Genomic DNA, 27325 nt, shown 5'->3' on the forward strand with positions numbered 1-27325 from the left:
TGCTGTCCTTCTAGTGAACATACTCCCATAATGCTATTACATAAGGTGTTCCAGGATTTGGCTCCAGTAATAATGAAGGAATGGTGATATAGTTCCCAGTTAGTATGTAATGTGACTTGGAGGGTAACCTGCAGATGGTGCTTCCATGCACCTACTGCTTTGTCACTCTTTGTGAAGGTCATGGGCTTGGGAGATGCTGTTGGAGTAGGCTGGGCAAGTAACTGCAAAGCATTTTGTCGATGGCACAGACAGCAACCAAGGCAGGCTGATGATGGAGAGAATGAATGTCTAGGATGGTCATTGGGATGCTAATCCAACAGGCTGCTTTGTGCTGAATAGTACTGAGCTTCTTGAGTGTTGTTGGAGCTGCATTCATCCAGGCAAGCAGTGAGTATTGCATCACACTGCTGTCTTGTGCCTTGTGGATGGTGAAAAAGTCTAGTCAATAGTGGTTCGCACAGTGATACCCAGCTTTTGACCTGCTTCAGTGGCCAGAATATTTATGTAGCTGTTTCAATTGAGTTTCTGCTTAATGGTGAGACCCCAGGATGATGACGGTGAGTTACTTGGCAATGGTAATGCCTTTGAAAGTCAAGGGTAGATGGTTAGACTCTCTTTTGTTGGAGGTGGTTACTGGTTGGCACTTCTATGGTATGAGTATTACTTACTGCTGATCAGCCCATGCCTGAATGTTGTCTAGGTCTTGTTTTTCACTTGATTTCCATTGACTTCAGTTCTGCCAAGGTTCCTTGATGCCATATTTGGTTAAGTGCTGCTTGGATATCAGTGGTTGTCACTCTCACTGCATGTCTGGAACTTATGTCTTTGGTTCATGTTTGGAGCAGGCTGTGATAAGATCTGTAGTGTCTGGTGAAGTCCTAACTGAGCAAGTTATTGGTGAGTAAGTGCTACTTGATAGCACAGTCGATGATGACTTCCATCACACTGCTGATTGACCCATCAGATGGTAATTAGTTAGATTGGATTGGATGGTCCTGCTTTTTGTGAAGTGGACATACCTAAGCAATTTTCTACAGTGTCTAGAAGATGTCCATGTTCTAACTGTACTGGAACAGCTTAGCTAGAAGCATGGCTAGTTCTAGACTACAGGTCTAAAGTGATGCAGTCAGGATGTGGTCTGCTTGCATAGTCTTTGCTGTATGCAGCACTCTAAGCCACTTCATTATATAATATGGGCTGAAGACTGGCTTCTGCGTTAATGGGGATCTCAGAAAACACAAATGGATCATCCACTTGGTATTCCTGGCTGAATGCTTCAGTTTTGTCTGAAGCACTCACTTGCTGGGCACTGAAGTTGTTGAGAATGAGTTCTTGGAGCCTCCTGTCGTTGGCTGGTGAATTGTCCATCACTGTTCACAGCTAGATGCGCAGAATTTCGATCTGATCCATTAGTTGTGGAGTTGCTTAACTCTGTCCATTGCATGCTGTATTGCTGTTTAGCATACAAATATCCCTGTATTGTAGCTTCACCAGTATGGCACTTTTTTTAGGCATGACTGGTGTTGTTCCACTTCTGCACTCCTCTTTGATTCAGGTTGATCCCTTGGCTGATGTAATGATAGTGTGAGGGATATGCCTGACCATAAGGTTACAGATTGTGGTTTGTATATTACTTCCGTTGCTTGTAATCTACAGCAGTTCACAGATGCCTAGTTTTGAGCTACTAAGTCTATCATGATGGACGGTGTCTTTGCAGTGAAGATGGGACCTTGTCTCCACAAGGACCATGTAGTGGTCACTTCTGCCAAAATCATCATAAATAGAAGCATCTGATTGGTAGATTGGTGAGGATGGAATCAATTATGTTCATCCTTTATATTGGTTCACTCACTACCTGCCACAGATCCAATCTTAGGACTTAACCAACTCGGTCAGTGGTAGCGCTACCAAACCACACTTGGTGATGGACATTGAAGTCCCTCACTCGGAGTACATTCTGCGCACATCCTCCTCTTCACTTCTCACAAGTGTTTTTCCATAAATCCTGATTGGTCATCTGAAGGAAGATCGTAGGTGGTAATCAGGAGGAAGTTTCTACACCCAAGTTTGAGCTGATGCCATGAGACTTCATGGGATCTGGAGTCAATGTTGATGACTCCCAAAGCTATTCCTGTATACTACTGTACTGCCCCTTCTGGTGGGTCAGCTTGCCTATGGGAATGGACATAGCCAGGGCTTGTGATGGAAGAGATGTCATATGAATTCTTAATCTCTCAATCTACCTCGTCATGGCCCTTGCACCTTGTTTGTCTACCTGCACTGCACTTTCTCTGTAGCTGTAACACCATATTCTGAATTCTGTTATTGGTTTTCCTTTTGTATTACTTGATGTACTTATGTTTGGAATTATCTGTCTGGATGGCATGCAAACAAAAGCTCTTCACTGTACCTTGGTACATGTGACAATAATAAACCAATTAGAAATTACCAGTTTTCTGTAAGGATGACCGTATTAGACTGTTATAAAAACAGAAAATGCTGGAAATACTCATGAGGTCAGACAGCATCTATGGACAGGGAGAAGAAAATGTTTCAGATAGATTACCTTTCATTGGTCATTGCCTTGAGACATTAACCCTTTTGCTCTCTCCACAGATGCCTCCTGTCCTCCTGAGTATTCCCAATATTTTCAGTTTTTATTTCAGATAAATGGCATCTGCAGCTGTTTGATTTTTGCTTTGCCACTGGCTTTTGACTGACTCATCTGTGGGCTAAAATTTAGATAGCAGTCCCCAGATTTTAGTGAGAGCTTTGCAAGGTTAATTGGGCTGGGAGTAACTTTGCCATACCATAGGTTGATGACTGGTAGACTGGCCAGTCTTATTCTTTCTCTGTCTCAGTATAACAGTAATTGTACAATGGAGAAGCTTGCTGCACCATTTCAGAGGGTGTTTAAGGACCAACCACAATGGGTCTGGAGTCACATATGGGCCCTTTAGGGTAAAGCAGGCAGATTTTATTCTCTGTAGGCCTCTTGTGAATCACATGGGTTTTTACAACAATACTGTGGCTTTTGTTCATCGTTACTAATGATAATTTTTTTAATTAAGAGAAACAAGGTGTCTTTAAATAATATTTCTAGTGCCTAGTTTTCATGCTGTTCAAAGTCAAAGTCAAAGTTGAATTTATTGTCATATGCACAAGTACATGTACATGTACGCACAAGTGCAATGGAAAACTTACTTGCAGCAGCAGCATCACAGGCACATAGCATCAGATACACAGCATTCACAAGAAAAACATAAATTATACAAAATTATACAAGAAAGTTCTTCCACTCCAATCAGGCAAACAGCCAATCAACAGCATGAATATGCCTTTACTCCACCCAGTCCATTCATTTAAACCACACAGACCAATCAGGATTTTACTTGTACCCATGTGATCAAGTGCAATTGCCTATCACCCTGCTGCCTAAAAAGAGCCTAAACCAGTTTCCCCTCACACTTTGAGTAAATTTCAGACATCAGCAGGGTTATGTGACCCAATAGAATAACTTGTATATAACATAACAAACACAAAAATGGGGCAGAAATACAGATGCTGCCAAAACAAAATTTGTTTGCTGGATAATGCTGCAGAATTGTGTGTTAGCAACACCACAAAGAAGGAGAAATAACTACATGAGTATTACCCACTGCCCCAGCACTGTTGTGGATATGTCTGGGGCTCACTGTGAACTGAGGAACAGAGAGAAGTCATTGTGTGGAACACTGATTGGCGTATCTTTCTTTTCAGCGCCTGACTTACAGCACAGCCCATCCAATAGGCGATGCAGCCAAGCTCTATTGGCTGTTTTACAGAACACAACATTCTGGCATCCCTGGCATACTGATTACAGTCATCTTGTACATTGTGATCTTCCTTTGCTCCCTCACAATACTGTATTTGCATTTATTAAGGTAAGAGTGTTTCGTTTAAAATCTAATGATCTTTAGGAGGAGGTGTGCAATTGTGTTTAATTTCCTCTCCCTTCACTCGACAGATCGGGGAAGACGGTCAATGAAAGTATTAGGGATAGATGGGAATCTAGGCTCCAGGGCAACTTTGATTTATTGTGATTTACAGCAGTGGTTCCTGTCCTGGAGTGAGTGACTTTACTCGGGGAGGGATCACCACAACTTTCAGGTGTCTGTGAAATTTTAATGGCATTGAGGTATTTCAGTTGGGAACTTCACAAAAAAAGGTAAAGATAAATAGAGCTGTACACTGGTTACCTGGCCATGGAGGTATGACCAATTCCCCCAGAACTTCCAAAAAGAACCAGTCTGTGGCTTAATCAGGTGTTTATGGGAGGGGTGTGTAATTTACTGAGTGTGAACAAGCAGGGCTTTCATTCAAGAAGGCTGGGAATCATTGATTTACAGAATAGCAGTGTGTTTGACTTAGCACAAACATTAATATCTGTCAACGTATGTTTAAAACCCTTCTTGGAGGGATGTGTACAAATACAGCAACATACGCTGATAATTCTACAATCTGCACTTCAACAGAAGGTTGGGTTTGCATGTGAAGGGGAAGAAGTCTGTCAAAGTGCTTTGCACTGCTTTGAGCCGAAAAGCTGTCTGGCCGATCAAGCTGGTACTTTGTGGCTTCTGTTTTATATTATTCCTTCACTGTTTCTTTTGTATCTTGCTGCAGTCTTGTTCTCGTTAGATCGAATTATGTTGAATTTATACTAGTTTGTTCTGGGGCTCCGTGCTCTATTGGAAGACTTTCCCTGCCCAACCTTATATCACTATATTAGTTTGATTGCCCAGAATTTCGTATCTGGTTGGAATTATTAATTAGTATTTGCACTTGTGTGTTCTACATTGCTTCTGAAACTTTGTTTTATTGACTTCAGTGAGTAAAACAATCGGCTACCACCATGTGGTGCATTTGACATTGGGGTGAATTTTGAGGCTTAATGATTTTACCTCTCCCTCCTCTACTTACCTTTTTAAAATGCATCACTGCTGTTCACCTCAGCTGGATCTAAATCCTGCCACTCCTTACCCAACAATGTTGTGGGAAGCACCTGCAACAGGTGGGCTGCAGTGACGAACAAATCAGAGAAAGGGTTCTGTAAGAAAGTCGGAAAATGGGGAAAGAGGAAGCAGAAATGAGAGGCACGAACAGTTGGAAAGGACTGAAGACGGGCTGTATCCCTGGAAAGACAAAGGGCGAAAGGGTGGCTTGATGGAATGAAAGGGTTTAACTGAGTTGATGTAGAGAGGGTGGCTCACCACTGCCTTCTCAAGGGAATATGGGGATTGGCACTAAATTCTGGCTTTGCCAATAATGCTTACATGCCAGCAAACATATTAGAATAAAACTCCAACCGGTAGCTGGTTCTATGTTCTAATGATTGTTTTGGGTGAAGAGATTTCTGCTGGATTCTCTGTGGGATTTATTAATGATAATTTCATTTTTATTTACAGTTTCACTTTCCCACCCCTCCAGCCCCCCCCCCCCCACTTCCCCCATCTTTGTTCCCCTCCATCCTGGTTCCATCCACACATTCCACGACATACATTGTTCACCCACGGGCTACCCCCACCCCCAATCTTGTCCCATCTGCTATTCATCTCTACCCTATTGGTTCCCATTCTCACCTCTTTGACTTATCAGGTTCCAGCAGGGTTGCCGCCTTTCATTTTTTTTTCCCCTTTGTCTCCTTCCATTTATCATCCACCTTCCACTGTCTTCCGACTCCACCCTTCCCCGCTCCCCTCCCCTACCTGGTGTGAACTGCCCATCATCTCTCAACCTTCCTGTGTCCGCCAATCACCTCGGGCTCCTGTCTCACCATTCCCCTCCCCCCCCCTTTATATTGGTCATCTCTCCTTTCCACTCTCAGTCCTGACACAGGGTTTCAATCCGAAATGTTGATAATTCCTTTCCTCCCACAGATGCTACTCGACCTGCTGAGTTCCTCCAGCAGATTGCTTATTGCTCCAGATTCCAGCATCTGCAGTCTCTTGTGTCTTCAATTTTATTGCCCCTTATTCTGGTCTTCCTCCTAACAGGTTGAATGCAAGGAGGATGCTTCCCCTTGCGGAGGAGCCTGGAATCAAGGTTCAAGTCTCAAGAAATGATATATGACATTTAGGACAGAGATGAGGAGCAGCTTCTTCAGCTGCAGAATTCTCTACTACAGAAGTCTGTGGAGGCCAAGTCAATGAATATATTTAAGAAGGAGGTGGAAAGATTTCTGGACCCAAATTGCATCAAGGGGAGAGAGTGAGGGTATAGTATTGACATAAGTGACCAGACATAATCATACTGAAGGCAGATAAGGCTTGAAGAGCCTAATAACTTGCATTTTTTTTGTCTTTGTTTCTATCTAAGTGGAAGGACTTTCTCTACGTCAACCTTCATCATTTACACCCCATTGTTTCTTTGGTTTTGCTCTTTGTTGACCAGGGCAATTTGAATAAAGTGTGTGTGCCATTGTCTGATAACTTGACTCACATTGGCAGCCCAGTTCCTTTGATATATTTCATGCCAAGTAGTCAGTCCACCACATCCATACCGAGAGTAAAGGCACCCTCAGCCTGGTGCCAACACAACTGTGTTTGCCAATCTTTGTGGATGGTCTTGGAGCAACGCACAAAGCACTGGAGGAACTCAGCGGGTCAGGCAGCATCTACAGAGGGAAATGGACAGTCGACGTTTCTGGTCGAGACCATTTTAGCTGGACTCGACTACCTGACCCGTTGAGTTCCTCCAGCACTTTTCGTGTTGCTCCAGATTCCAGCATCTGCAGTCTCTTGTGTCTTCCGGATTGTCTTGGAATCTTCATGGATGAAAAAATTTGCCTATGTAGAGGAGGCCACACTTGGAGCACCGAATGCAGTAGATGATATTAAGGGAGGTGCAGGTGAACCTCTGTCTCACCTGAAAGGACTGGGTCTGGCCCCATTCCTCAGCTCTTCTCCGCTGTATCGATGACTGTATTGGTGCCACCTCTTGTACCCGTGCGGAACTTGACAGTTTCATAAATTTCGCACTAATTTTCATCCAGCTCTCCAATTCACTTGGACTATCTCTGACACTTTTTTCTCCTTCCTCGATCTTTCCGTCGCCATCTCAGAAGATTCCTTATCCACTGACATCTTCTACAAACCCCACAGCTACCTCAATTACAGCTCCTCCCACCCTGTCTCTTGCAAGGATGCTATCTCAATTTCTCCGCCTCTGTCTCCACTGCATCCGCTCCCATGATGAGGCTTTCCACTCCAGGAATCAAGATGTCCAACTTCTTTTCCAACCGGGGCTTCCCTCCGACTGTGGCCGGGAGAGCTCTCACCCACATCTCTGCCATTTCCAACGCCTCTGCTCTCATCCCCACCTCTCCCAGACCCAACAGGGATAGGGGCCCCCTTCTGCTCACGTTTCATCCTACCAACCTACGTATCCAACATATTATTCTCCGCCACTTCCACCATCTCCAACGGGACCCCACCACCAAACATACCTTCCTTTCCCCACCCCTTTCTGCCTTTCCCAGGGACCATGCTCTCTGAGACTCCCTAGTTCCCACCCAAACTGCTCGCGCTCCGGGAACTTTCCACTGCACCCATCATAGGTGTAACACCTGCCCCTATGCCACCTCCATCCAGGGGCCCTGTAGTAGGACAGCACATGGCTGTCATGTGACAGTAACAACACTGACCCCGCTGGTCGGAGGACAGCGTTGCTCCTCGGATTGGAAGTGACACCACTGTCAATCAAGGTGTGGCTCCACCCCACCCATCAGGTGTGGGCATAGGGATTGGCTTTGGAGACGCACCTTTGTCCCTGAACCTGCCTGACCACTGGCTCTGGCAGGCACTTTTGTCCTTGACCTCCAAACCATTGGCCTGTCCAAATCACCTGGCCAGGCTCTACCCAGCCTCCCAGCACTATAAAGTGTTGCAATCCCTTGGTCTCTCTCTTTCGACTTCCCCAGGAATAGTGAGACAATGCTGCAGAGACCACTGGTAAGAGTGTGCACTACCATGTGGTCTTAGTCAGATTCCAGGGAGTGTTAGGGCCAATGCTTGTTTGGGGCAAGGTATTCAGGCATTGAAGTGTTTATCCCTTGATAAGCTGTACCTTGTTTATTTTGTGTGTGTGTGTGTGTGTGTGTGTGTGTGTATCTCATCCTCGTTGTGATTCCCCCTCACGTTTGCGGTCTCCTGCGTGTGTGTGTGCGAGTTTGCATCTGGTCCCATTCATTCTGTTCCCACGTTTGCCTTTGTGATTAAACTATTTTTAAAATCCAAAGCCTGTGTCCAGAGCCCTCGATCTTTAGGATTCCAAAAGAACCTCTTCACACAACAGACCCAAACAGTCCTTTCAGGTGAGACGGAGATTCACCTGTACCTCTCTTAATATCATCTACTGCATTCGGTGCTCCAAGTGTGGCCTCCTCTGCATTGTTGAGACCAAACGCAGACTAGATAACTGTTTTGCAGAACACCTATGCTCTGTCCGTAACTGCGGTCTGCATCTTCCCGTTGCCAGTCACTTCAACTCCCCCTCCCACACATTCACTGATATGTCAGTCCTCAGCCTCCTCCACAGCCAGGAGAATTCCAAGTGCAAACTGGAGGAACAGGACCTCATTTTCCGTCTTGGAACCTTGCAGCCTAACGATATGAATATTCAATTCTCCCACTTTAGATAATCCCCCCCCATGTTTCTTCTCTTCTTCCCTTTCCTGGCCTCCTTTTTTTCTCTCTCTCCTTACCTTTTACCCATTCCCCAGTGGATCTGCTCTCCCCTCCCTCGCACCTGCCTATCACTATTTCTTACCTGCAGGTACCTATCACCTGCTTGTGCCCACCGCCTCCCCTCTTTTGTCTACTTATCACTGCTCTGCTCTTCCCTCCTATATATTGGGCTTCCCCTTTTCCTATCTTCAGTCCTGAAGAAGGGTCCTGACCCGAAATATTGACCACCTACTTTTCTCCACGGATGCTGCCTGGCCTGCTGAGTTCCTCCAGCATCATCGTGTTTTTCATCTAGATTCCAGCATCTGCAGTCCTTTGTTTCTCTAGCAAGATAACCACTTGGCTGCAGCATCAAAATCTGTTCAGTTGTGGGCAGAAAGTACTAGATGCCCAATTTGATTTTAAACCTTTTTATTTAAGTATTACTAAACATTGTTTTGAGTTTTGACATGTGCCTACAATTCTACTGAGAAATGGTAGCTGTTGGAAAGTATACAGTAAGAAAGCGTGGCTTTGATGGGGGCATATTATGGAAGCCTTTTTCTACCAATGTGAATGATTTCACATTATTCCCTTTCCTCGCCTATTCACTTGTCTATATCCCCTTGAAACATTACCGGATTGTCCACCATCCAACTCCACATCATTAGAGAACTTGAAGACATTATACTTAGTACTTTCATCCGGATTATTGATTTAGCTTGTAAGCAGGACGACCCAACACTGATCCCTGTTGTACCCTACTGGTTATAGCCTTGCCTTTTTATTGTCATGAAAGGCTTATGAGTCTTGATGCCAGTCATAAATGACTTTGTACATTAACGATTTGGATGATGGAGTAAATGGTTTTGTGGCTAAGTTTGCGGATGACACCAAGATAGGTGGAGGAGTAGAGAGTATTGAGGAGACAGGAAGGTTGCAGAGAGACCTAGATAGTTTAGGAGAATGAGCAAGGAAATGGCAGATGAGATTCAATGTTGAGAAATGTGCAGTTGTACACTTTAGAAACAGAAATAAACGGGCAGATTATTATCTAGAAGGAGAGAAAATTCAAAGTACATAAGTACAAAGGGACTTGGGGGTACTCGTGCAGGATACCTTAAAGGTTAACCACCAGGTCGGATCGTTGGTAAAGAAAGTGAATGCTCTGTTGGCATTCATTTCGAGAGGTATAGTGTATAAAAGTAAGGAAGTGTTGATAAGGCTCTGCGGGGCACTAGCGAGGCCTCATTTGGAATACTGTGCACAGTTTTGGGCCCCATATCTTAGGAAAGATGTGCTGATGTTGGAGAGGGTTCAGAGGAGATCTACGAGGATGATTCCCAGAATGAAAGGGCTTACGTATGATGAGCGTTTGTCGGCTCTTGGACTGTACTCACTGGAGTACAGAAGAATGAGAGGGGACCTCATAGAGACATTTAAAATGTTGAAAAGACTAGACAGAGTAGATGTGGTCAAGCTGTTTCCCTTGGTGGGTGAGTCCAGGGCCAAGAGGGCACAATCTTAGAATTAGAGGGTACAGGTTTAAAACAGAGATAAGGAGAAATTTCTTTAGCCAGAGGGTGGTGAATTTGTGGAATTCCTTGCCACGTACAGCAGTGGAGGCCAGATCATTGGAGACATTTAAGGAAGAGATAGATAGATATCTAAATAGTCGGGGTATCAAAGGATATGGGAATAAGGCCGGAAATTGGGGTTAGAATAGTGTGTTTTTTTTGCGCCCCCCCCCCCCCAAATTTCTCATTTCTTTTTCTTTTTTCCCTTTTTCTTGGAGCAGACTCAATGGGCCGAATGGCCTACTTCTGCTCCCTTGTCTTGTGATCTTGTGACCTTAATACATGTCCCAGGGCATTTGAAAAGTACAAAAGTGACACTGTATTCAACTTACAAGCAGTAGGTTAAAATCCATAATGGTCTGTGGGTTACCAAAATATGTATTGAGCTACTAAACTTTAGTTCTTAGAAGCAGAGAAAATTCCATGTCCTTCTCTGCAGTAGTTGTCATTGTGAAAGTGATTGTCTATTGTGATACATGCCACTTTTATCTCCGAAACAGGCTTCGCTTAAGGTTTAATCAAAGTTCCAATCTCTAAGTGGTGAATGTGACTATTAGAGTGTAATCTATCTGTTTTTTCCTTGTTACTTTTTATGTGGGAATCGGTGGCAATGCTAACATTTAATGCCAATCCTTAATTAGCCATGCAAAGAGAATGGTAAACTGCTGCAATAGTTTTGGTGAAGATATTACCATAGTGTTTCTGGGTAGGGATTGCCAGGATCTTGACCTGGTGGTAATGAGGGAATGGAGATGTATTTCCAAGCCAGGATGGAATTGAGAGGAGTGTTTTCTTGTGCCTGCTGCCCTTGTCCTTCTAGGTGGTGGGTGTTATGAGTTTGTGAAGAGTTGTCAAAGAAACCAGGCAAGTTTCTGCACTGCACTCTGTAGATGACACACAATGGTCCTGCCTAAAACAAACAGGAATGCTGGAAGAACTCAACCAGTCAAGTAGCATTGGTGGAAAGAAACAATAGTCAATGGTTCAGGTTAGCGACCCTTCCTCAGAACCACCTTGCCTGTTGACACCAGTCAATAAATGTTTGATCCTGGCTGTTCTTAGAAGCTTAGCAGAATGAGGTCTGGTTAGAGATGAGAGTGTGCTGCCTGCAACCAAGAAGTTTGGGATTAGGAAGACTCAGTTGCCAACCATAAAGTCTTGGCTGTTGTCATGGCAGTCTGGCTCGGTAACATTGTGGCATCAGGACTGGCAGTGGATGAAGGACTGGTGGGTGAGCAGATGTTGTGCGCTAAGGGAAGGCAGCATACCCGCCTTCCGTGGTGCCACTGTCAGTGGTATGGGATAGTGCCTCCTCCAGCTGATCTGCAAGAGAAGTGATAACAGGATACATTTACATCTTGGAAGGCTTCGGTAACCTGCAGGAAGTGGTGGAGCCCAACACCAATGTGTGCACCTCCTAGAGATGGAGCCACTGAAGAGGGGTTGGTGTAACTGAAATCCTGTGCTACATGCAGTCTGAATGAAGGTTGCCATAGACTGCATAGCAGACTGTGCTAATGGGCGTCACACACCAGTTGGTTACTGACTCCCTTCACACCCTCCACCAGGTTACATAGTCCCATGGCAAGCACTCCACTGCAAGTGACAATCCCATGGTGTGCACACCCACCATTAGAAGTCATGATTTCTGCCTGCTACAGGGGGGCTAGAAGGTGTGTGCCTTCTCCAAAGCCACCCTCCTTTCTAGCCCACTTGCTTACCCCCTAAGCCACAGGCTGGCGATTGTTAGGATCAGAAGGAGTGGTGACACAACACCAGAAGCAGACGATTCTCCCTCTTCCTCCAATGCAACTTCATCAGAACCTGGATGGAATGGGAAAGTGGTTGGTTGGTGGAAGCACCAGCCTAGCACTAAACATAGAGTACTTGCTGCATGAAGCAGAGATGTAGTCAAATGTGGACAAGGACAAATGAGTAGAGAAATAAATTGTTATTTGGCCAAAAACCCTGTTGAACGACTCCGGTTTCACTACTGTGACTCTGGCGTCCCCCTCTAAAGCTGCCCACAATGACCTCCTCAGCAAATAAGAGCAAGTGAAAGGATGGCATAACTCTCTCTCCCTGGTACTAGGAGCTGGTTTATCCAGGTAGTGTGGAGGCACACTCTTCTCCCACCTACCACAAAAACTATTCCTTCTCTGAAGCCCCCAGGTGGATCTGGACACTTCCTCACCAGACAGTTCTGAGGTTCTGGAAGGACAAGGGCAGCAGATAGGAAGCATCACTACCAACCAACTCCCCTGCAAGTGACATAAGTCTGAAAATCCTTCACCATTCCTTCCAGCACAGATGGTAGCTTCATCTTAGGCCGACCTCCCTCTTTAGAGGCGCAGGCTGTGACATGTGGTGTCGGGTTTGCCAGTAATCCCTCACTCCAGTGGACAAGCTGTCGGTTTTCCAGTGGGAATTCAACTAGCTGCTCCTACACAAATGAAAAGGAGATAACAAAGTCATCCCTGCTTATCCCATTTATTGTCTGCGTTGAAGGTGTCCGCAATTCCCCTTTCAAGATTTTAGCACTAATTCTACAGCTGCAGATGTTAAATTTCAACTCCACATGATTTGGTTGTTAGTTAAACAGCTTAAAATATCAAAGTATTATACTTGTTACAATCATAGCCAAATACCATCAACTTAAATATTACAATCTGCAGATTTTGCTTGGAATACTATTTAATTTCAGGATTTAATATCCTTCTTTTGGATCATATTTCTTCTTGTTGTTGCCCCACTCAACCAGATACAGCAATTAAAGGGTTACAGGCTGTGTCCATGCTGTGAAGATTGTGAGAAGTCGATGTTTGATGCACAAGTGGAGTGTGTGGTATTTAAGTAAGCATTTCTGGACTCTTATTTGGTGTGTGATCACTTATGATCAAAAACTTAAAAGCTACGGAAAGGCTAAAGGATGGCCATTTTAAATCACGAGCTTACTTGTCAATAACTATTAAGTAATATTGAGAAGCAGAATAAAAGTCCTTTAACTCTTTTTTTGTCCTCTGCAAGCAGGAGAGGTGGACTGCCAAACAGAGAGGGTTAATAAACTAAACACACACACACACACACACACACACACACACACACACACACACACACACACACACACAAAATTAAAAAAATAAAACGAGCTTTCAGGCATCCAGAATAGCTTTAGCGTACCTCTGGGCTTCTGTCTTTGAATATACTCTTTCTCATTTCTTCAATATCAGTCTCAGGCATCAAAGCTGAACCATTTTCCCATTAATATCAGTAGCACATGTTCACTGCCTAATGTCAGCTTTAACTAAGTGACCAGTGTTAAAACGCAAGACAAAAATAATGGCTTTTGCCACTCACGGTGCAGTGAATTGTTGCAAATGTAGGCCACTGATGTGTCTTGACTTGAGGAGCTGCAGCTTCCTATTGGCTGATAGCAGAACTTGTGACATAGCGTATGACCTATTTCTAAAAGAGAAAGGCCTCGGGCAGTATACAAAGATGGGCTGTGCTGTTATCCTGGTTTTAATTACATATTAAAGAGGTACAGTGTTTTCTTGAAACATTGCACTGGTTTCATATCGCATTTTTAGGAGAAAGTGGTGGTGTACCTTGGCTATTGGTAGAATACAGTGAAAGGTGGTAGACTGGAATACTGGAATGTTGTCCATTCACAAGTGTCAAATATGCATTATGGTAACCTATGTTCTGACCATCTCCCCCACCCCCCCCCCGCCCACACACACACACACACACACACACACACACACACACACACACACACACACACAGCCTCCTCTGAAAATCAGCTCCACTGAAGTCAGTGGAAACAAATTTCACAACTGTGGTTCAGTGGACACTCATTAATATATTGTGCATCTGGCACATACATCTGAGGAAAAATTGCTACCTTAGTAATTCAGGGTGACTGGAATTTCTTGCTTATATTTTGTAATCTTTATTCTTTTTGAGATGTGGGTGTCAGTATCAAGACTAGCATTTACCTCCCATCCTTAATTGTCCTTGAGAAGGTGATGTGACCCAGCTATTGGTTTACATTGACAGGCAGTTGTCCTGAGGATTAGAAGACTGGAGGATAGAAATGCACTCGGTTCATTAATGTGCATATTAGTGAACTCAAGAAAGTCGGAAGAATCAGTTTTAATCCAAAAGCAAAGTTCTGTAGATGTTAGAAGTCTGAAATAAGTTTCAGAATGAGTTTTAACGCATTCCTACCTCTTTAAGCCTGCAGACAATGGGGCAGCTGATGGATGTCTTCTACCGACTGCATACCACTGAGGAGAGGTTCTTTGTTCCTCTGGACCTGGAGCTGTCCAATCAGGAGCTGAGCTACATAGTGAAAAGAGCAGAGCAATGGAGGGGTATCAACGGTGAGAGAAGGAAGGTGAGTGAACACACAGCAGCGCTGCCGAATGCATTGGTGTGGATAACAAAGCCTAACATTTCAGCATACCCTCCATTGGAGGAGGATATATACCTCCATCCCCTTTCTCCCATTTGTGAACAACCAAAGTTTGGCCGACAATTAAAACAGCACATGTGCCCATCTCTGTCTTCTGCTCAAGATTACATTGGTCAGCACAGTGGCTCATCTAGTAGAGCCACTGCCTCACTGTGCCAGAGACCCGGGTTCGATCTTGATTCGATCATGCGGGTTTGCTCAGGGTGCTCCGGTTTCCTCCCACAGCCCAAAAATGGCCCCTATAATTGGCCACTATAAATTACCCCTGGTGAGTGTTCGAATCTGGGCAGAGTTGATGAGAATGTGGGAGGAATGAAAAGTTGGGATTAATGTATGATTAGTGTAAATGGGTGGGTCAAAGGGTCTGCTTCCGTGCTGTATTTCTCTATGACTTCATGACTATCACAAACCATTATTGGAATTAATTTAGCATTCAGCCACACCAATTAATTAGAAAGGCAAATGGAATGTTGGCCTTTATTATGATGGATATAGAGTACAAAGGAAGGGAAGTCTTGCCACAACTGTCTATGTTGTTGAGACCACACCTGGAGATTTGGACTTTTTTAAGGAGGGATCTATTTTCATTGAAGGCAATTCAGCAAAAGTTCTTGAGGAACCATTGAATAGGTTACACCTGTATTCTTTGGAGAAGAATGAGAAGTGATCTTACTGAAGTGTAAAAGATCCTGAGACGGCTCGATAAGGCGAGATGATAATTCCCCTCATGGAGACCATATAGAACTAGGCGGCAACCATTAAGATGAGGAATTTCTTCTTTTAGTGGATTGTGAATGTTCGGAATTCTCAACCCAAGGTAGCTGTGGAGATTGGGTCGCTGAATATATTGGAGATCGAGATAAACAGATTTTTGGACTATGAGAGAATGGTTATGGGAAACAGGCAAGAGGGAGTTGAGGCCAAGATCAGATAGGCCATGATCATATTGAATGGTAGAGCATACTCGTTGGGCTGTAAGACCTCCTCCTGTTCTTATTTCCTGTAGTCTTATAAGTGGTCACCCAGGTGATCTGCCTCTTCTGAGCATCTCTGCCTCATCCGCACTCAGAGTTTGGCCTATTGAAACTTCAGCTGCAAGGTGATCTTTAGAGATGCTTTGCATTCACCCACCTACCCACTTGCCCATCCCATTGATAGTCTCCAGTGCTGCCAGCTTCCCAAGCAAGGCATGTGCAATAGAAGATGCATTGCTTGAGCCAACATTACATTCAAAGCAGGCTGAACTCACTAGTTCAACAGACCACTTTGGCAGCCAGGCTTGTTGCAGAGTATTAAGTTAACAGAGCCACATAGAAATTGCAGAGAGTTATGAATGCAGCTCAATCCATCATGCAAACCAGCCTCCCCTCCATTGACTCTGACATCACTTCCCGCTGCCTTGGGCAAGCAGCCAGCATAAGCAAGGACCCCTCCCACCCTGGTCATTCTCTCTTCTCCCCCCTCCAATCAGGCAGAAGATACAAAAGCCTGAAAGCACGTACCACCAGGCTCAAGGACAGCTTCCGTCCTGCTGTTATCAGACTCTTGAACAGGCTCTTGTACGATAAAAATGAACTCTTGATCTCTCAGCCTGCCTTGTCATGGCCCTTGTCTACCTACATTGCACTTTCTCTGTAACTGTAACACTATATTTTGCATTCTGTTCTCCTTTTAACTACCTCCATGTACTTATGTATGGAATGATCTGTCTGGATGACATGCAAATAGAAGCTTTTCACTCTATCTCGGTACATGTGGCAATAATAAATCAATTACCATTTGTGGTCTTGGGGGCAGAGGTAGGCTTGAGCCATGATATCAACTCATGGACCAGTCGATGAGAGAAAGTCATTTGAAATGCGATGAGATGAACAGAATTGATGGTAGGGCTGAAATTCACGGGCCTTCCTTGACTTGTGAAATTCACCATTATTGAGGGAAACTTTCCCCCATAGTAAGAAGATGCATAGTGGTGGTAGATGATGGTGGCGGAACAGCAGGTAAAGTATGTCCATTTAAAATTCCTTTTTGATCATGCTTTGGCTGCTGTTTTGACCAAAGTTTAAAAGCCATTTAATATTTCCTAAGTTACGAAAATATCTATATTTCAGTGGTTGTAAAGTGCTTTGGAATGTTGTCAAGGGGGATGTAAAAGTTGCAACAGAAATGCAGGTCTTTTTGGAAAATAAACAATCTGGTGCATTTGTTAAAATAAGACAGAAAGCTTTCTTGCTGTTTGGTTCTAATAATGTGAAGCATGTTTAAAAATAAGAATTGAATATTTTCTCCTTGTAATGACTATGCAGTCATGGAACTCAGCAGAGAGGAGAAAATTCAGTTCACGGTAGTTTAGCTTCAGAGTTGAGAACATATATCCTTTTCTTTTACTATTTACCCATGTAATAAAGACATACTTGGACTTAGTTATGTAGTGTAGTAATGTTCTTTCATTTTTGTTCTTTGAGGCATATGTGGATTTATCCTCTCCAAAGTTCAGTGTGGCATTGCTTAAATTGTGTGGTGAGATAAAACATGGCACCCAATTAAACTTTCACATCAAACCTGAACAGCCCAACACAGAGAAAACAACTCACTTACAGGCAGTTTTATGTATTATTAGAACAAATTAAAGTTTGGTAACAATTTGGACTTCACAGGGAGTTCTGGAAATCTGATAGCTGTTGTGTTTATCTAATGTTTCCTTGTAGTTTGGATTCTGCGAGCTTTTACCTGTGGTTTACCGGACTGTCTTAGATAAGTGTATTCTGAGTGTGAGTTTCCTTAAGCAGAGATGGGCATATTTTATCACATGAAATTAATGACTTGTGCAAAAAGTCATTAATTTGGGTGACACAGTAGCGTAGCGGTTAGCATAACGCAATTACAGTGCCAGCGATTGGGGTTCAATTCCTGCCGCTGTCTGTAAGGAGTTTGTATGTTCACCCCGTGTCTGCATGGGTTTCCTCCGTGTGCTCCAGTTTCCTCCCACATTCCAAAGACGTAAGGGTTAGTAGGTTAACATGGGTGTAATTGGGTGGCGCGGGCTCGATGGGCCGGAAGAGCCTGTTACCGTGCTGTATAAATAAAGTTTTAAAAAAAAACATTTAAAGTATGTTGGGTTGCAATAGTTGAGCTTAGACAACATTAATTTTAATTATGAAAAGTAACAAAATTGGGAAAATAAGTCAGATTTTGCTCAATTTAATATCTGCCAGATAAAGTTTGCAGCATAATCCATGTTAAAATATGTATCAAAAATATGATCCAATGTTTCAGGTTTAGTAATTATGATAGTTTGGTCAATAATCTTGGACCTGCATTAATAACTCTTCCCAGTTGTGGAAGTGATTTGCTTTTTTTAATCATCATTGCCCTTCCTCAACTAAGTGTTCCCTTATTACCACTCTGGCCTATCAAACTGTAATGTGATACCTCCTTGAAGGCGGTGTGTTACTGCTTTCTGCTGCCTCATTGCACAATACCACTATTCTTCCCATCTGCCAGTGACTTCTGTGTGTTTTACTTTCAGTAACAGTGAGCTGTGAATACAACAAGGTGCCTCTGTAACTGGCAGATTTCAAGGGGGAGCCTTTACAAATCTGATCTCATCATTTGATATGACATGTGCTGATTTAGCAGGGAAAATATCTCTCCTTGAAGGTGGATGGAATCAAATGGAAGGAAATGCGCTGGAAAATGTTAAAAGCAAGATTGGAATTCAAAGTAAAAACAGTAAAATGCATATTTTCAAATGGATGTGTTAGATGTTATTTAGAAGCTATTAATGGCTGCACTTACACTAAAATAAGTTAAGCAAAAAGTGATTCAAGTGGCTTGATAGTATTTGGATGATTTGCTACATTATTTCTTTAGCTGCAGTGCTTTTTAACTTTGAGAATATTAAGATTTCCTGTCACTCTGACAATAAAACAGCTAATAAATTGCAGATGTTCATGTGGAAAATATCAGAGCACAGAGACGCTTTCAAAATGCACTTTGATGCAAGGGAGATGCAACCTTTTTGTGACTTTAAAGTTGCTTTCTGTGTTCTTTTGTGCCCATACATCAAGTAAAAGAGGAGTACTCTCAGTGTGCCCAGGTGGTAAAGGGCCTGGGAGCATATTTTTTCCAGCTCCCAACTGAATTGTTGGATAGAATGCCTCAATGTTATATGAGGAATGCATCATTTTAAGAGCCGATTGCTGAGGAAAAAAACCTCAAATGCAAATTCAGAGTAGTGCACAGGCTGTAATGTCACCCTCACTCCTGAATGAGAGGGCTGGTTTAGCTACGGGAGCTTTCCTGAGTGCCATAACATGGAAGAGTAAAGAAGAAAGCAAAGTATTTTGCTCTGTCTCTTGTGTCAGAAAAGGAAGAAAGATGTCCAACAATTAGTGGAGTGCTTCATTCAGCTGAACATGTTTAATAATGAATTTATGGTTACACAGTGCCGTTTAAGAATTGCCCCCATTTTAATTTTATGAAGAGCTGCAAACCGACATTCAAATTAAAGTTGCATTAGAGAAGGAGTGGCTTTAAAGCACACAGCATTTATTTTAGGAAACAAAATGAAATGCATTAAAGCCAAACCATGGTCTTTTACTTTGCCAAGACCCCTGGGGCTGATGGTATATCCTTTGCAAAAGCAGAATCCGATTCTACTTATAATGCATGCAGGTTTCCGACGGCGCATTGCACAAAGAACAAAATATAATTTCCTCGGACTTTTAAATGCTCTCTTCTGCTTGATTCAACTTGAAGAGTATAAATTATGAAGTCAGATATTTTTGGCAGTGGATTTCTTAAAGCCATTCAGAATTTTAGTATTAGAGGGATACTGATTGGGCAATTAATGCAAAACCATTGCAATAATTCCTATAGCTACTTGTAAAATCTCTGCTTACCCTATCTAGGGCGATGTGAATGGTGCATTGTCATAGCATGTTGTATTTTAGCATTAGTTTGCTTCCAGCAGCCTACTAAAACATATTAGAATTTAAATACTTTTGGCATCATGATGAAAATGCTTATTTGTTTCACTTCAGTCTTCTCTTACACTAGGTTGAGGTGTGATATTGTTCGAGACATCTGCCTTCTGTTTATAATTTTTTTTCCTTTGCCCAGAATAAGGTCACTTTCTTCAGTCAAACAAGTCATCTTCCTATTAAACTAATTTGCCTACATGCAAATTTTGTCATTTTTACCTCATTAACTATTTATCATGGAATAAAAAAAATTTATATTCATGAAGGAGAAGCCAGCAGCTTGATGGAGCGGGAACTAATATTTTGCAACTGTAATGATTTTTGCATCCTTAATTAGGTAGAATAAGGTTGATATGATTAGGTCAGGATGTAGTATTTTTCATTAAAAATACATTTCAGGCTCTGTATTCATAATATGTCCTTGCAATTAAAATAAAGGAGCAAATGTGATTCACACTTTGCTCCTTGATTAATGCCAAGACTGTTGTTTCACTTGCAGCCAGAGGTAGTGGCCCCCGTACAATACAGGTGTAGTCGTGAATATTTTGTTTCAGGTAAAGAATACCAATCAATTCAAGTTCATAATGAACACATTAATTATTTACAAGCAGCCAAGCAGAGGGATCTAATTAATTGTCTCATGTCACCCTTGTGATTATTGTTCTGGCTTTATTGAGGAGAGGAGTAAGATTGTTGGGGGGAGAGGATTGCAAATTTCAGTAATGCTTGTGTAGATTTACAAACTGTTTTGTAGACTTCGTTGACAGTGAGGGAAAGGCTATCTGTAATTTCTGTTGCAATTTATATGAAGCTTTCCTGACATGTGTTAATAGTAGTTGATTGCCCTCAAGATGTTTTCACAACAGAAATCTGTAAGTGCCACATCAAAGTTTCCTCAGCCAAATAGTTTTTCCTCACATCCAGATAATGTGTGACCACAGGCAAACATTTGAAACCTAAGGTGGATTGTGACTATTCTTTTGGACAAATCTATCATCAGTTAGATGGGCACAGATTGGCTTCCTAATGAAGAGTAAGCATTCCTGCTTCTTGCCATTTGTATGCAAGTAATTCTTTTACCATGATGTAAAGCTGGTATTATCTTCATATCTATCCTATCTCATGTAATCTATCTCCCAGCAGAATCTTTCCCTTGAATATTCCATCCACAGAGATTGTGATGATTTTGGGAAGAAACAAGCATTTGATAATTGAGTCACTGTGCTTTTCCTGATGTTACACCCAACAGTCATTAAGCTCACTACTTCAAGTGGGTTGCCTGTTTTAACAAGAATATACAATGACTGCCAAATTGTTCCTTCCATAACAACTACTTTTAGTTCAAAATGATGCAATGAAAAATTTTGTTGGGAATGTTTTTAAATGTCAGTCATAATACAGGGCTGGTCAACAAACTCCATGACCAGGTTGCATTTGCAATTTTATTGAAAGTCAGCAATTAATTAAAATAATGATCCCACAGGTATGGAGTGTAATATTAGTATATAGTTTATATGTAGTTTTTCCGGTAGACTTACCTCAAACAAAAGTAATGTTTACATTGCTTTTTTTCTCTAGATGAGTTTCATTTTGAATTGCCAATATCTTGTATGTGAGTGATTCTTCACTGTTTAGTAAACAAGCCATCGTGGTTATAGAAGGTACATCTATGGAAATAAAGCATCGTCGTCAATACTGTGCCTTTAAAATTCATTACATTGACTTAAGTGGAACAGAATTTTGAAGGCAGAGTACAGTGTGCTGACATTAATTTGTAATGCATTTAGCAGCTCTATCCCGGAATGAGTTTCTGAGTAACCTTGCTTTGTTTACCGATTTAATTTTTTTTCCCCCTCATGTTGCTAAAATTGCAGGGGAAAGGAGAGCAAAGCAAATAGATTCAATTTCCTTTTGCAAATGTAGCTATAATTTTCAATGAAGACTGATTGAGATGAGAGAATGGCTTATCAAACAGTGTGATAATGAGGGACCAGGCTATCCTCTAGAAATGTAACACAGCTAACTAAATAAAATAAAAAGAATTAAAAATGTACCCTGACTTACAAGTTGTTCCTTCCATATGAACTATTTCCACTTCAACATGATGCAGTGAAACATGTTGTTGGGAATGACTTTAAGTGTCTGTCGTAACACAGGAACAGGGCAACAAATCCTTTGTTGTTGTTACTGACCAGGTTGTCCCTTCAAGACAGGTCTGTACCCAATAGTGAAGTTTAATCTTTGCTGTAAACTGGGCTGGCTGAAGAATAAATGCTACATTTTGACTTGTTGCTAAATCTGATTTTGTGTGTAAAACTCTTTTTTTCACTTTTTCATCTTGAATTTCCACTACCATTTTTGTTTCAGTGTTGCAGCCCCATTACGTTATAAAATGCCGTACAAATGCATTTTGTTTTCTGGCCACATTACCTCGAGAGCCAGTGTACTGAAATGATTCTTCCCTCTCTGCATTCCTGAAACTCGTTTCTCGATCAACAGGCTTCAAGCAAATGCTTATTTTTAGCAGGAAATAATGAACCATGAGAACCAGCAGCTGAACAGGCATCCGAATGTGTTAAATTGAAATATACAATATTGGTGGCTAGTGATGCCTGTCTAAATATCTGCTGGTTACTTTGGAATGGAATTGTCATTCATATAAAATCAAGGCAGAGTCTCCTAAGTGTTGCTGCACTGCTTTCCTTTCAGCATCTAAATGATTAGGTATGTTTGACTGTGCTTTATTTTAAGAGCTCTTCAAAAAATATTTTCCTTCCCAGTCCCAGGCATGCAGGGCGGCATTTAAATTTAAATGGGGCGGGCATCCAAGCTGGAAACATTTCTCAGATGTGGCCGATTCTCTGGCTATTTTTTGTTGCAGCAACAGCTCCAACCTGGCTATGCTCTCTTGCACTCGAAGTCAAGACAGAAGCCGGCAGGGGGAATAGTGAGAGCCCCAGTGTTGTTTGTAGCTGGTCTGTTCTTTTTTTTGTTGCAAAGTGCATTTGAGCAGGCTGACAGGGGTCAAAACCGGAGGATTAGTTGCAGAATTTAATGTGGGTGAAGCCTGCTGTCCATCTTGAAGGCCAGGCCACTCTATAAGAATGACACATAAATAACCTATTATGTCCCCCACCCATGGAAATTCAAATGCACCTGTCAAATTGATAAAGCACTCGCCCAGAGGGAAGCATTGTTTACATTTTCACTCTAGTCTTCTGAAAAGTGAGATCCTAATTATTTTTTCTTCCCTCAGAAATTAATGCCGGGTGTGACTGAAGTGCAAAAAAGAAAGCCTGTGAGTGTCATCATAAATGGTGATGAATATATTTTTCTTGTACGTTTTAATGAGACGTATGTTTACACTGCACACTCATTACTTTCTTAATATGCAGCACTTAGTTCATTGACTACAAAGGGAAAGGTTAAAGGAAAGAGACTGTGTTGTGCCTTTGTATGTCATAGATGAATATTGAAAAATATCTGCATAAACTTACATGCACATACATTTATACGCACATATAATACATTTATATATGCATGAGATATGCACTTAGAAACTTTTGAAAGCGTGATATATTTTTAAATATATATATATTATGTGTGTGCGTTTGCATCCTGATTTTTACTCTCATCTTACAAATGGTGATTAACCCTCAACGACAAGAGAGGATTTCTCTCCCAAAGTATCAGAATCTATTAATTTCTTCCCCCTGTGTCTTTCAATCAAATTCAGCTGTCTTTTGTAACTTCCTGCCCTCATCCATCATCTGCTACATGGAGGATCGAACAGGGGAGGGGCAGTGTGAGGGGAATTCACACTCGACCTAGGTCTCGGATTGGGTGCTGCTCCTCATCCATAAAGACATTTATATGTCTAGTTCGGGCCCGGGAAACAAAACCAGGCTGAGTTCATTATCTTCCTGTAATTCTTCCTCTTTGTGGTTACTCTCTGGAGAATGGCAAGAGGTATCAGTATTGAGTTTTGGAAGATTTGCGCAGTCAGTGAGCAGCACTGTTGCAGGATAACTCCTGCTGCAGTTTTCTAACAGTGGATCTCCCATGGGACTGCTCATGGCAAATTGGATGAAAGTTTCACTTCGGAAGACAGGAAAATAATAGTGTGTTATTCTGCTGAAGTGGAGATGGGCCCAAACAGGCCAGTTAGTTTAGGCAGTCAGGTCTAATTCCTGCAGGGCAGCTTGGTTGTGGAAGCTTAGGGGATTGATAGACACTTGAACATTTCTGAATCACAAAGGTGAAAACAGATGGAAAGATAGAGTGTAGCGATGGAAGGTGCATGCGCAGATGTGGTTGGAGAACAAGCAGCATGGAACAGTGGGCCTATGAATGACCAAGTGCCTTTTCTTCCTAAGGTTTGAACGTAGGACCGGGAGAAATCTGTTCAGCCTCTGAGCTTGTCCAATAGGTATTGGTGGATCTTTATCTCACACTATTTATCTGCCCTAATTCCACACTCATTAGCACCCTTAGCAGAAATCAATATCACAGTAGGAGGCCCTTCAACCCATTGAGCTGAAGGTCCAGGTAGAGCAATCCTGTCAGGCCCTTTCTCCGTGGTTCTGCTAATTATTCTCTCTCAAGTGCTCATCCTAATCCCTTTTGAAAGCTCTGCATTTAAGAGGCTATTAGGTAGGCACACGAATATGCAGAGAATGGAGGGATATGGACCATGTGCAGGCAGGAGGGATTAGTTTAATTAAGTGTCATTAGCTTGATTAGTTCGGCACAACATTGTGGGCCAAAGGGCCTGTTCCTGTGCTGTACTGTTCTATGTTCCTTGACTCTCTTTCCACTATCCCTACGGACAGTAAACTCCAGGCCACAGCTACCTTCCAATGAAAATGTTCTTGACTAATGTCTTTTTCCTAAGTCAGTCTCAGAACCTTTTGCCTTAGCATCTTCCAGATTCCCACCATTCTCCTTGTGAAAAACTTCTTTGCGATGTAGGTCTCAAAGTTCATGATCTGGTGTGTGACATGATATGACCAGATTTTGCTTCTCATGTACTGCCTTATTGTGTCAAAGAGATTGTAAAAGTGGATGTTACTGTTGCTTTGTTCTTGATTCACCACCGAAGCCAATAGTCTGTATTTGTCAAATTCCTTAATTATTTTAGAACATTAGAATTTAGGACACAGGAACAGTCCTTCGGCCCACCATGTCTGCACTGGCTATGATGCCAATCTGACTAATCCCATCTGCCTGTACATGGTCTATATTCCTCTGATCCCTGCTTGCTCATATGTCTGTCTAAATGCCTCTTAAACATTGCTATCATATCTGCTTCCACCAGCTCCTGGCAGCGCATTCCAGAAACCTACCCCTCTCTGTGTAAAACAAAAACTTGCCTTGCACATCTTTGAACTTTCCCCTTCTCACCTTAAAGCTATGCCCTCTAGTATTTGACATTTCTACTCTGGGGACAAAGACTCTATCTACCCTGTCATGCCTCTCCTAATTTTATATACTTCTACCAACTTGAAACATTTTGATTTGGTTTGAAACTCATGGGAATACAAGTTAGGTTTTGGTGATGTGTCCTACTACATTAACCCTTTATGTATACTGACATCACTGTGAAATTTTGCCCAACCCTTTCCAAGGCTATTACATCAAAATGCAATACCCCAGATGGGATCCGGCACTCTAGAGCAGTGACTTCCTCCCTTTTGTGTCTCAGCTTCCTCAAGTTAAATTCCATTCACCTTGTTGATGAACTTTTCCTCATGTCCACCAGCTTTTATTCATTCCTGTATATGGGCTCCTAAATCTCGCTGCTTTTCACGGCAATGTCATTGAGTGATACCACAAGTGTAAGGGGCTTTATGGCCTATGTCTGTTCCTGCACTGGTATTCCAGATCGGGGATTACTCTGTTTCCTTTCTTTGTTAAACTCATTCTTGGGATCTGGGCATCCTTAGCAAATCCAACATTTACTTGCCCATCTCTTCAGTTACAACTGAGCGGCTTGTTTGGATGCTGCTGAGACATTTAAAGGTTGGGTGTGGAGATCAGACCAGGCAAGGGCAGAAGATTTCCTCTTCTCAATGGCACCAGGAGGATTTTACAACAAAACAATAGTTTCATGGTCATCATTTTTAATGCTAGTTGAAACACCCCTGGCAGACGTCAGGCTGGCACTGGAGGATCTGAGCACCATGATGAACAGTCACGAGACAGCGCAGCCTGATGCCTTCCCAATCATCACAGGGGACTTCAACCAGGCCAGCTTGAAGAAGTCTCTGACAAACTACCACCAACACGTCACCTGCGGAACCAGAGGAGCCAGCACACTCGATCACTGTTACACCATCAAGAACGCTTACCGTGCCATCCCACGCCTGCACTTTGGCAAGCCCGATCACCTGGCTGTACTTCTATTCCCAGCATATAGGCAGAGGCTGAGGACCGCACTACCAGTGGTGTGGACTGCGAAGGTCTGGTCAAGGGAGGCAGAGGAGCATTTACAGGACTGCTTTGAATCGGCAGACTGGACCATATTCAGGGATTCATCTTCAGATCTGAATGAATATACCACGGCCATCACTGACTTCATCAAGACCTGCATGGATGAGTGTGTGCCTTTTGAGGACAAACTGAGTCTTCCCAAACTAGAAGCCCTGAATGAACCAGGAGATTCACAGTCTGCTGAGGGCTAGATCTGTGGCATTCAAGACCAGTGATCCAGAATCCTACAAGAAGTCCAGGTACAACCTACGGAAGGCTATTGTGAAAGTGAAAGGACAATTCCGAGTGAAGCTAGAGACACAATCGGATGCACGACAGCTGTGGCAGGGTTTGCATGCCATTACTTCCTACAAGACAAAACCTGACAGCATAAATGGCAGTGATGCTTCGTTCCCCGATGAGCTCAATGCCTTTTATGCACACTCTGAAAGGGAGAATAACACTACACCTGTGCAAATCCCCACAGCATCTGGCGACTCTGTGATCTCTGTCTTGGAGGCCGATGTCAGAACATCCTTCAAGAAGGTGAACCCTCACAAGGCAGCAGGCCCCGATGGTGTACCTGGCCGGATGGTGAAAACCTGTGCCGACCAACTGGCTGGAGTGTTCAAGGACATTGTCAACCTCTCACTGCTGTGGTGGGAGGTTCCCACTCGCTTCAAAAGGGCAGCACTCATTCCAGTGCCCAAGAAGAGCAGGGTGAGCTGCCTCAATGACTATCACCCGGTAGCACTCACATCTACTGTAATGAAGAGCCTTGAGAGGGTGCTTATGGCTAGAATTAACTCCTGCCTAAGCAAGGACCTGGAACTGCTGCAATTCACTGACCGCCACAGCAGATCTACAGCAGACACAATCTCACTGGCTCTCCACTCTGGAGCACCTAGATAACCACAAGACATACGTCAGGCTGCTGTTTATCAATTACAGCTCGGCATTCAACACCATCATTCCCTCTGTACTAACAAACATGCTTCAACACCTGGGCCTCTGTACCTCCCTCTGCAACTGGATCCTCGACTTCCTTATTAGGAGACCACAGTCAGTGCAGATCGGTAATAACATCGCCTCCTCACTGACAATCAACAC

General features: G+C 42.8%; 1 protein-coding gene across 1 annotated transcript in view; it reads left to right on the forward strand.

Moving 5' to 3' along the window:
• ofcc1 (orofacial cleft 1 candidate 1) overlaps positions 1-27325 on the forward strand; it is a 118585-nt gene that overhangs the window by 14427 nt on the left and 76833 nt on the right. Inside the window, exons 3-4 of the mRNA XM_052023530.1 lie at positions 3760-3923; positions 14522-14681. Of these exons, the coding sequence (XP_051879490.1) occupies positions 3760-3923; positions 14522-14681 (324 nt within the window). The remainder of the gene's footprint in view (positions 1-3759; positions 3924-14521; positions 14682-27325) is intronic.

This window comes from Pristis pectinata, chromosome 9, assembly GCF_009764475.1.
Source record: "Pristis pectinata isolate sPriPec2 chromosome 9, sPriPec2.1.pri, whole genome shotgun sequence".
Lineage (NCBI taxonomy): Eukaryota > Metazoa > Chordata > Chondrichthyes > Rhinopristiformes > Pristidae > Pristis > Pristis pectinata.